The sequence below is a fragment of the Terrapene carolina genome, unplaced genomic scaffold (assembly GCF_002925995.2).
Source record: "Terrapene carolina triunguis isolate 2854851 unplaced genomic scaffold, T_m_triunguis-2.0 Scaffold31, whole genome shotgun sequence".
NCBI lineage: Eukaryota > Metazoa > Chordata > Testudines > Emydidae > Terrapene > Terrapene triunguis.
The window spans coordinates 5,693,970-5,705,984 of NW_020664382.1; the positions used below are offsets into that span (position 1 = coordinate 5,693,970).

General features: G+C 39.8%; 1 protein-coding gene across 1 annotated transcript in view; it reads right to left on the bottom strand.

Moving 5' to 3' along the window:
* Window positions 1–12,015, bottom strand: part of LOC113406582 (MORC family CW-type zinc finger protein 3-like) — a 49,521-nt gene that overhangs the window by 20,424 nt on the left and 17,082 nt on the right. Inside the window, exons 7-9 of the mRNA XM_026651986.1 lie at window positions 11,382–11,513; window positions 11,032–11,151; window positions 4,958–5,055 (exon numbers count right to left, since the gene is read on the bottom strand). Of these exons, the coding sequence (XP_026507771.1) occupies window positions 4,958–5,055; window positions 11,032–11,151; window positions 11,382–11,513 (350 nt within the window). The remainder of the gene's footprint in view (window positions 1–4,957; window positions 5,056–11,031; window positions 11,152–11,381; window positions 11,514–12,015) is intronic.

Genomic DNA, 12,015 nt, shown 5'->3' on the forward strand with positions numbered 1-12,015 from the left:
GGTTGGATGGGGCAGGAGTCCCGGGGGGCCATCAGGGGCAAGAAGCGGGGCGGGGGGGTCGGATGGGGGCAGGGCCACACTTGCCTGTTTGGGGAGGCACAGCCTCCCCTAACTGGCCCTCCATACAATTTCTGAAACCCAATGCGGCCCTCAGGCCAAAAAGTTTGCCCGCCCCGGTCTATGGGAATGAGTCTCTGGTTTAGGTATGAGGGAGTCTGGGCAAACACTCACAGTGGTGGTGAAAATTTAGGCCAAAGTATAATTACAGTTGGTAGAAATAGCAGCAGTTGAAGAAAATAGCCTTTGATTCAAAAGGATGGTGACAGATAAGACAATACAGCTATTAAAAAAATAATTTAAATAGTCCATTTGATAGTCCTGTTAGTACTTGCTCGTGAATATTAGCCCTTTTAGTCCTTTTCTTTTTTGTATATTGATTCATTTACATATTAACAGATTCTAAAGAATAGTTAATATCATAAAAAGTATGTGGAATTCTAAGGCCCAGAATACTGGTCCTTGACCTATAAGTAACCCTATTCATGATTCTATGCATTAGGATGTATCTAATAAACCGTGGTGCTTCCATGTCTATAAAACTCCAAATATTCTTGGAAACCATTCCTTTTAAAAAAATGTTATAATATAATATAATGCTTACATAAGCATATATAAAATGGATTGCTGAGGGATATTGTTACAGCAGATGTTTCCTATTGGGGAATCAACAGGGAAGAATGCTTATGGGGGAAGAAGAACTCACTGAGAGATATTATCTTGAAGAATGTTGGTCCTCAGCTGTAAAAAATTATGCCTTCACACATAAATCAGGTAAACTAAGAATGTACAGATATTAAAGGAAATCCGATCAGAACATAAGAAATGACATCAGAACACGGTTCTGGGAGGGTGTTTTTGGCAAAGAGGGGTTATGGCCTAAAATCCCTATATAACAACAGAAGTTTTGGAACTTAGGTGAGGAATGAAACTGTGCATCCCACCAGTTACAGTGAAGAAGAGACACAGCATCAGATCTTTACCTTACAGCTAGGGTAGTAATGTATCTATTATTTCTGTATTCTGTACAGTGCTGTACTAATCTCTGATTCAGGGCCGGCTCCAGGCACCAGCCCACCAAGCACGTGCTTGGGGCGGCACGGCGCTCGGGTTTTTATTTATTTAATTTTTTTTTTTTTTTTTTTTTTTTTTGGTTCGTAGGGGCAGCGCTGGAGGGTTTTTTTGTTTCTGCGGTGCGGCGCTTGGGGGGGGCCTTCGGGCGGCGCGGCGCTCGGAGGGGGAGCAGGGGCTTAGGGTGGCGCTCGGAGGGGGAGCAGGGGCTTAGGGTGGTGCGGCGCTCAGAGGGGTTAGGGGCTTCAGGCGGCGCGGTGCTTGGAGGGGGCGGGGCTTCAGGTGGCGCGGCGCTGGGAGGGGGCGGGGCTTGCGCGGTGCTCGGCAGGGTTTCGGGCACGCGGCGCTGGGGGGCGGGGATTTTGGCGGCAGAGCGGCGCTCTTCTTTTTTGCCTGGGGCGGCAAAAAAGTTAGAGCCGGCCCTGCTCTGATTGAACATCTATGATTAATCAATTCCAATTGAGCCTGTTATTCAACAATCTTGGATAGTCAAGTCACATGCAAAAGTACCTCAGCAAGATCACAACAGAGAGGAAGAGAAGTTTTGAGATCAGGTTTAAAGATTTAAAGTCAGAAAAAGAAGAGCAAATGAATGTTCCAAAGAGAGGTCTAGAAAGAAACACACAAATGTAGACAGCCACAAAAAAGTGAATCATAACATGAAGGAAGGAAGCAAACTGGAAGGCAGGAGTAAGTAGCAGAGCAAAATGGATAAGAAGCCAGTGAACTGAAGAGGCAAAGACATGGGAATAAGCAAGGCAGAGCAAAAGTTATAGTACATGAATTAAGTAGGATGGATTTGGACCAAACGAACAAAGGATTCTACAAGACCAAACATGACCTGTAAAATGAAAATACTTGTCTAACAGGAAATACAGACGAGACCAGTAGGAACAATTATGGGTATACAAAGAATAGACAGTAAAGGAGGAATAGAGCTGACATCATAACCAAAGTCAACAGAGCCCCTACATGCAGACACAGGTTTTCCAGAACATATTCAGTTGCAGGGTTGAAGCCTAAGGGAGGACAAGGAAAGCAGACTTCATAGGGTGATGGGAGCAGATGCACAAAAGCTAGGTGTCATTGGAGAAGTTGGGGGGGGGGGCGGATAAGATAACACTACTTCATATAAAATTGTACTAGTGTATTAAATTTATTTCAATATTTTTCATTAGATATTTACCATCCACTTGTCAGTTAAGTGAATTATTTCTGAAGTCTCCCAAACTCTCTTCAAATGAGAGAAAAATATATATCCACTGTTTAATAAATATAAGCAGCACAATTTTAGATAAAAGTTGCGAAAGTTACTGTCATTGTAAAGGGTTACCCAAATCTCTGTTCCCAATCTGGTCTCTCTGAATGCAACCCCCTCATGTGTTAGGCCTTGTGCCTTTACCTATCTTGTGGCGTTACTCAATACAAATATATTAGAGATTGCATACATCCCATTAACGGGTATTATCCACACAGTTTGTTTACATATACAAAAAGTGTTGGGAAGTTATGTTAACTGAATATATCATGCTCTCCCCACAATTCTGTTCATAAAATCACAACATTTTGCAAAGCTGAAGTCAGCTTTGCCATTAGAAAACAGGAAGCCTGTTAAGCTAAAATACAAAGAGTGGTGGGTCCTAGTACAGATTGGGATGCACCTCTTCACCCAACTGGGTTTGGAAAGTACTAGTCAAATCAGAAATAAGAATAGAACAAAACAAGTTAAAGAACTGTTACAAACTGATGGATTGGATTTTAGTGATGTGTAAAAAGCTTTAACTTGTAAAATCATACTACAAATATTACTCAGACTCAGAATTTACGGTCAGGAGGGACAATGATCTTCTAGTCTGACCTCCTGCACAACGCAGGCCACAGAATCTCACCCACCCACTCCTGTAACAAACCCCTGACCTATGTTTGAGCTACTGAAGTCCTCAACTTGTGGTTTAAAGACTTCAAGGTGCAGAGAATCCTCCAGCAAGTGACCCGTGCCCCACGCTACAGAGGAAGGCGAAAAACCCTCAGGGCCTCTGCCAATCTGCGCTGGAGGAAAATTCCTTCCCAACCCCAAATATGGCGATCAGCTAAACCCTGAGCATGTGGGCAAGACTCACCAGCAGACACCCGGGAAAGAATTCTCTGTAGTAACTGAGATCCCACCCTAGTTAGTGTCCCATCACAGGCCATTGGGCATATTTACCGCTAATAGTCTAATTTTGGCAATTGATCTTTGACTATCCCATCATACCATCCCTTCCATAAACTTACAAAGCTTAGTCTTGAAGCCAAATATGTTTTTTGCCTTCACTGCTCCCCTTGGAGGGCTATTCCAGTACTTCACTCCTCTGATGGTTAGAAACCTTCATCTCATTTCAAGTCTAAACTTCCTGATTACTAGCTAATAAGCTATCTTAGAAGCACATTTTCTGTGCAAGAATTGCTTCCCAGAAAGAAGGCATGTATGTCTCCTTCACGTATTGTATTGCTTTGTCTTTAGACAATACATTTGGGTAAGTCTGGTTATTTGGTCTCTTGAACATTTAACCATGAGCGTAATCAAATGATTGTCCTTTTGTCAATAGGTGGGATTCTGCAATTCTCCAATTCTTGAGACCAGGCCCTGGACTACAGTATCCTATGGCTCAATTATACTTACTTAACAGGTACAAGGGAGTTCAGGTACCTGTACTTCTTCCTTGAAGGTAAGCTAAGCAGGCCTAACTTCTTCAGATACCCTCAGAAGGATCCGGGGTTTTAGTCTAGTTCCCCTAAAGAGCTACCCTCCCTCTTTCAAAAGTGTTCTTTTTGAGTTTTTGATCCCAGTGATCAAAAGCCTTTTTCTGTCCTGGAACTGTCAAACACTTGTGTAGTTACGAGACAAGTGGCTTATCTTGAGCCATTTTTTCCCTTCCTGCTTGTTCTCCGTTCATCCCCACATTATACTAAACCACTGTATCCATACAAAAAACATCCCAATCAGGTCAACATGCACTATTCATAAATTATTACAGAGCAGCTCCAAATCCCACAGTTACCACAACCCTACGCTGCTGAGCAATCTGAGCTGCTTACTTTCTGGTTCATGTGCCAAATCTCTCGAAGATTTAACAGAATTCCCATTCTAATGACCTATCCATTTCCTTCGGTTACAGGTGATTGATATTGCTCAGCCTGGCAGAGAAACAGGAAAGCTGTATCCCAGAATTTTAAAAAGGATGAGTCAACTTTTACTTTTAAAATGGACAAATTTCTAATTTACAGCTTTAACTAAGGCATTAATTTTGAGACTCCTTAAATACACTCTCCAATAAGTCAATTACTTAATTATCTTTGCATGTAAAAAGGAAAAATAGCAACTCCAAAGTATCTTCAGATGTAGATGACAATGTATAAAACTTTTCTTGCAGATATTTCTATTAAAGAACACACAATAGCTAATAAATTAACTTGGCAATTATTTGTTGTTTTCATTTCTCACCTCACGCCTCCCTCAAACACACATACAGCATATGAATTCAGCTTTTCAGCCAGTTAACTCTACCAATAGAAAAAAAGCATTTAAAGAGAAAAGCATGAAGGTGTTTGAAAGATAAAGTAACTTTTTAAAACAGAATTTACTGCCTTTGTTTTCAATTTGGTAGCACTTACTGTCCAAAGTGGTGGTAGTATTTCATGACAATTTCAGATTACAAAGTACTTATACAATACTTAGGAAAAAACTGACATTTTATAGCTAAGAAAATAGCATGCTAGGAAAAGTATTTAATACACCCACTGTAAACTTATTTTATAATATGTCTAGATAAAATACATATATATTCACCTGTATTCATTGGTGTAATCAAAATCTTGTTTATTATGAGTTGGTTTTAGGAAGTTACATTCTATAACCCCAACTACACCAACACCCATGTTGTTTGCCTGTAAAAAATATAGAAATTAGAAAAAGATGCCAACTTTTATACTGAAACATTCCTATACACAAAAGGAAAAAAAGACTATTGGTAGTTTGGATTTTACAAATATATTCAATTTAGCAACAAGTTTGTCGGAAAAGTTTACAAGCCACATGAGCTGAAGTTATAAAATTTAATTTTGACATGTAGTTCCTCTTGAAAAAAAAATGGAATTGTCTTGTATTTTGTACCTATCATGGGTGAAAACATACCCAATGTGGATGAAGGAAGGCTTAAAAATAGGTCCAAAGTGGGCAGGTGACAAAAGCGCATAAGTATAAAAAACCCATATTAACAGAGGGCTAGATGTTCGGGGGAAGGGAGGAAGACATGGAAAATTACAATAGGGTCACTGGAGCAACAAGAGGGATATCAGTGGGGGAATCTGCTCAACATGTCTATACACAAATGCAAGGAGTATGGGGAATAAACAGGAAGAACTGGAAGTGTTGGTACATAAATTAGCTTATCACAAAGACTTGGTGGGATAAATCTCATGACTGGACTATTGGTATAGAGGAGTATAATTCGTTCAGGAAGGACAGGCAGGTGATGTAGCATTATGCATCAAGAATATATACGCTTGTTCTGAGGTCCAGAAGGTGGTGAGAGGCAGACAAGTTGAAAGTTTCTCGGTAAAGATAACCGAGGGAAAAATAAGGGTGACATCATAGTATGGGTATATTATAGACCACCAAATCAGGAGGACAAAGTGGATGAGGCACTTCTAAAACAAAACAAATATCGAAAACACAAAATCTGGTACTTATGGGGGACGTGAACAACCCAGACATCTGTTGGAAAAGTAACACAGGCAAAACAAAAAATGTCCAGTAAGTTCTTAAAACTTTTTGTTTCAGAAAGTGGAAAAAGTAATCATGGGGACAAACATTTCAGACTTGATTCTGACCATTAGGGAGAAATTGGCTGTGAATCTGAAGGCAGAAAGCAATTTGGGTGAAAGTGATCATGAAATGCTGATTTCATCATTCTAAAGAAAGAAAGGAGCAAAAGCAGCAGCATAGGGACATAAAAGGCAAGGGAAAATTCCAACTTCCAATTATCTTTGATGTAGATGACAATATATAAAACTTTTCTTTCAGATATTACTATTCTAGAACACTCGGTAGCTAATAAATTAACTAGGCAATTATTTGTTGTTTCTATTTCTCACCTCACACCTCCCTCAAATACATGTTCAACATTTTAAATACTCTACTGGTTAGCAAAAAAGCAGACTAACACACTCAGAGAACTCATAGGTAAAGTCCAATGGGAAGAAAAGCTAAGGGAAAAATGAGTTCAGGAGAGCTGGCAGTTCCTCAAGGTGATAATATTAAAGGCATAACTGCAAACTATTCTGATACTATTCTATCTTTCCTTTGTAAGAGACCAATAAGGCTCCATCAGGAGCTCTTTAATGACCTGAAAATCAAAAAGGAATTCTACAAAAAGTTGAAACATGGTCAAATTGATAAGGAGGAACACTAAAGAACAGCATAAGTATGTAGAAACAAAAATCAGAAAGGGTAAAGCACAAAATGAGTTGCACCTGGCAAGACACGTAAAAGGGAATAAGAGGAGGTTCTTTAAATACCTTAGGACCAAGAGAAAGAAGAAAAATGTGCATCTTCTACTTAGCGGAGAAGGAGAGCTAATAACTGATGACATCAAGAGAGCCAAGGTGCTTAATGCCTATTGTGTTGCAGTCTTTATTAAAAAGGTTAATGACCACCAGATACTCAACACAATTAATATTGACAACCAGTGGGAAGGAATGCAAGCCAAAATAGGAAGAGAACAGGTTAACGAATATTTAGATAAGTTAGCTGTATTTCAAGTCAGAAAGGCCTGCTGAAATTCATGCTAGAGTACGTAAGGAACCAGCTGAAGGCATCTCGGAGCACTTAGCAATTATCTTTGAGAACTCCTGGAGGACACGAGAGGTCCCAGAAGACTGGAGAAGGACAAACGTAGTACCTATCTTTAAAAAGGGGAAACCAAAGAGGGCCTGGGGAATTATAGACCCATCAGCATAACTTCAATACCTGCAAAGAACTGGAGCAATTATTAAACAGTCAATTTATAAGCACGTGAAGGAGAATAGGGTTATAAGGAATAGTCAGCATGGATCTGTCAAGAACAAATCATGCTAACCTGACTTAATTTCCTTCTTTGATAGGATTACTGACCTAGGGGATGGAGGAACACAGGAGACGTGATATACCTTGATTTCAGTAAAGCTTTTGACAGTTCCACATGACATTCTCATAAGCAAAGCAGGGAAATGTGGTCTAGATGAAATAACTGTAAGGTGGGTGCACAACTGGTTGAAAGACTGTATCCAAATGTTATCAGTTTGCTGTCAAATTAGGAGGGCATATCTACTGGGATGCCAATGGGGTCAGTCCTAGATCTGGTACTATTCAATATTTTCATTAATGACTTGGATAATAGAGTAGAAAGTATGCTTATAAAATCTGCAGATGACACCAAGCTGGAGGGGTTGTAAGCACTTTGGAGGACAGGTTTAAAATTCAAAATGAGCTTGACAAATTCAAGAATTGATCTGAATTCAACAAGATGAAATTCAATAAAGACAAGTGCAAAGAACTGCATTTAGGAAGAAAAAAATCAAATCACAACTACAAAATTGGGAATAACTATCTAGGTAGTAGTACTGCTGAAAAGGATCTTGGGGTTACAGTGGACCACAAACAGTTGTCAATGTGATGCAGCTGCAAAAAAGGTTAATATGATTCTGGGGTGTATTAACAGGACTGTTGCATTCAAGACACAGAAGGTAATTATCCCACTCTACTCGGCACTGGTGAGGCCCCAACTGGAGTAATGTGTCCTATTCTGGGTACCACACTTTGGAAAAAAGACGTGGACAAATTGGGAAGAGTCCAGAGGAAAGCAACAAAAATGATAAAAAGATTTAGAAAACCTGACCTATAAGGAAAGGTTAAAAGACTGGCCATGTTTGGTCATGAGAAAAGGCTAAGAGAGGACCTGAGAGTCTTCAATTATGTTAAGGGCTGTTATAAAGAGGACAGTGATCAACTGTTCTCCACGTCCACTGAAGGTAGGACAAATAGGGGCTTAATCTACTGCAAGGGAGATAGGAAAAGCTTTCTAACTACAAAGGAAGTTAAACTCTGGAATAGCCTTCCCAGGGAGGTCATGGAGTCCTCATCATTGGAAGCTTTTAAAAACAAGTTGGACAAACACCTGTCAGGGATGGTCTAGGTTTACTTGGTCCTGGCACAGCATAGGGGACTGGACTTAATGACTTTGAGGTCCCTTCCAGGACTAAATTTCTGTAATTCTATAAGGACAATGGATGTAAAATCTGCCTTTATTTTTTTTTAAAATATACTCTGAGAACTGGTAGGTAATGTCCCCCGGGAAGAAAATCTAAAAGAGAACTGGCAGTTTCTCAAGGAGACAACATTAAAGGCACAACTTCAAGCTATCCTGACGTGAAGGAAAGAGGAATAATAGTAAGGTGTCAACATGACTCCATCAGGAGCTCTTTAATCACCTGAAAATCAAAAAAGAATCCTACAGAAAGTGGAAAATTTTGTGGTATTCTTTTGAACTTAGCAATTTATCAAGCATATAGGGAGAAAATCAGAAAGGCTAAGAGACCAAATGAATTACACCTAGAGAGAGATATAGAAGACTAAGAGGTTTTTTAAATACATTAGGAGCAGGAGAAAGACCAAGGAAAGTGTAGGTCCTCTACTTGGCAGAGAAGAAGAGCTAATAACTGATATCAAGAAGGCGGAGATGTTTAATGCCTATTTTGCTTCAATCTTCACTAAAAAGGTTAACAGTGACCAGATACAACACAATTAATATTAACCAGGGGGAGGAATACAAACCAAAATAGGGAAAGAACAAGTTAATGAATATTTAGGTATGTTAGATGTATTCAAGTCAGAGGGCTTTATGAAATTCATTCTACAGGTAACTTAAGGCTGAAGCTGAAGCAACCTCTAAATCATTAACAATTATCTTCAAGATCACATGGAGGGTGGGTAAGGTCCAGAGGACTGAAGAAGGGCAAACATATTACCTATTTTTAAAAGGCGGAAACAAGGAGAACCTGGGGAATTATAAACCAGTCAGCCTAACTTTGATACCTAGAAAGATACTGGAACAAATTATTAAACAATCAACCTATAAGCACCTAAAGCACAACAGAGTTACAAAGTAATCACCAACATGGATTTATTAAGAACTAATCATGTTAAACCAACTTAATTTACTTCTTTGACAGGGTTGTTAGCCTAGTGGATTGGGGGAAGTAGTAGATGTGATATCACTTGATTTTTATTAAGGTTTTGACAGTCCCACATGACCATTCTCATAAGCTAACTAGGCAAATGGGGTCTACATGAAATTACTGTAAGGTGGGGGCAAAAGTGGTTGAAATACTGTACTCAATGAGTAGTTATCAATGGCCCACTGTCAGATGGGAAGGACATATCTAGTAGTGTCCTACAAGCGTCAGTCTTGGGTCTGGTCCTATTCAATATCTTCATTAATGACTTGGATAATGGAGTGGACAGTATGCTTATAGAACAATCATGACAGCAAGCTAGGAGGGTTTGTAAGCACTTTGGAGGACAGGATTATAATTCAAAATGATCGTAACAAATTGGAGAATTGGTCTGAAATCACACAAGACAACATTCAATAAAGACAAGTGCAAAGTACCTTACTAAGGAAGGAAAAATCAAATGCACAACTACAAAAGTGGGGAATAGATGGCTAGGCAGTAGTACTGCAGAAAAAGATCTGGGAGTTGTAGTGGATCAAACTGAATATCAGTCAACAATGTGATGCAGTTGTGAAAAACACTAATATCTTGGGATGTATTAACAGCAGTGTTGTACGTAAGACACAGGAGGTAACTGTCTCACTCTACTTAGCCCTCGGGAGGCTTCAGCTGGAGTACTGTGTCCGATTCTAGGTGCTACACTTTAGAAAAGATGTGGACAAATTGGAGAGAGTGTCCAGAGAACAACAAAAATGATAGAAGGTTTAGAACCTAAGGAAAGGTTTAAAGAACTGGACATGTCCTCTTGAGGAAAGAATAGGGGGGGGGGGGGAGTGTACCTGAGAAGTCTTCAGGTATGTTAATGGCTGTTATAAAGAGGACTGATCAATTGTTCATGTCTACTGAAGGCAGGACAAGATGCAATGGGTTTGAACTAAAGCAAGGGAGTTTTAGGTTAAATATTATGACAAATTTTCCGTCTACAAGGGTAGTTAAACCTCTGGTATAGGGAAGGTTGTGAAACCCTATTACTGGAGGTTTAAGAACAGATTGGATAACTTGTCATGGATGGGCTAGGTTTTACTTTACCTGACTCAGCACCAGGAGCAGGACTGATTACTTTGAGATCCCTTCCAGCCCTACATTTCTATGATTCTCAAGTCCCTCCTTTCTCTTAAAAGTGACACATTCATGCCTACACTTTGTACATCAAGGTTAGTTCTAAAGCAATCATTTATGATTAAGTGCTTAGTACAACTTTCAGTATTAAACTGATGCATTGACACTACAGAAACCAAGGATTTTACAAAAGCTGCATCAAAATATAACGTTTTTTAAAATTCAGTATTTTATTACTATTAAATTTCTCGATTAAACACATTAGGTAAACTGGTTTGAATTAAACTACACCTCTACCCCAATATAACGCTGTCCTTGAGAGCCAAAAAAAAAAAAAAAAATCTTACTACATTATAGGTGAAACTGCGTTATATTGAACTTGTTTTGATCCGCCGGAGTGTGCAGTCCCCTCCCGGAGCGCTGCTTTACCGCGTTATATCTAAATTCATGTTATATCGGGTCGCGTTATATTGGGGTAGAGGTGTAGTTTCTAATTCACAAATATTAACTTTTTCAAGGTTGAAGTCTTACCTTTAATTGACAGCCAACCCTTTCATAAGCTTTGATGAGTCTGTTTCTGTGATACATCATTATTCCATAATGGTCTTTGTTTCTGCAGTTAAATCCAAAGGTGATTCTTACAGTTTTAGCCTTGTTTTTGGATGTTAAGGATAATTTGATCACCCAAGAGTTTCTTTATACTGAAAATTCATTCAAAAATGAGCCAATACTTTCAAACTGGAACAATTCCATCAGCCCCTAGGTTTGGTATAGCATCTTAACATGGATATCTGCAACACAACATTTTGTCACAGAATTGACAGCCTACTGACATGTCTTCCCATTCAGCATGCAATGATGTACGTATCAGTAAAGGATACAGCCAAAAATTTTGGTCTATAAATATCACGTTCAATGTATGCAAGACTTTTGGAAATCAGCTGCGTTTTCACTTTTTGTCCTCTGATAATGATTTGCATTCTTGGCTTCAAATACAAAATACTGCTGTAAGCCTGCAAAACACATGGTAATTTCTATTATACAAGCCAAACCAAACCAACCCAACATGAATGGTTTATAATACATCCTCTCTCACTATATAGAATAAATGCTGCTTAACAACAACCCCGATAATTACTTCCTGTTAAACATTTGGCCTGGAACTGAAACCATCCAATTGATTTGAACTGGAATTGGTCTGGACATTGGCAACAGGCTTGCCACTTATTGACTTCTTTTGCCTGCAGCTCCACAGGTTCCCCGCACCGCCATTCCACATGGAAAGACCCAGGCACAGGCAGGTTTGCAGGGCTGCAGTTAGGGACAGAAGTGCTAGGATGTGTGGAGCCCAGGCGCCAGGGTGGGCTGCAGGAAGGGTTGCTGCTGCTGCCTAGTTGATGGGGGGGCTGCATGATACCTCTCCCTGTCCTCTCTGGGCTGTGTCCTGCCCTTGCAACAGGGGCATGGCCTTGGCACTCCCAGCCACTTCCCCTGGCCACAGGCAGGTTTGCAAGT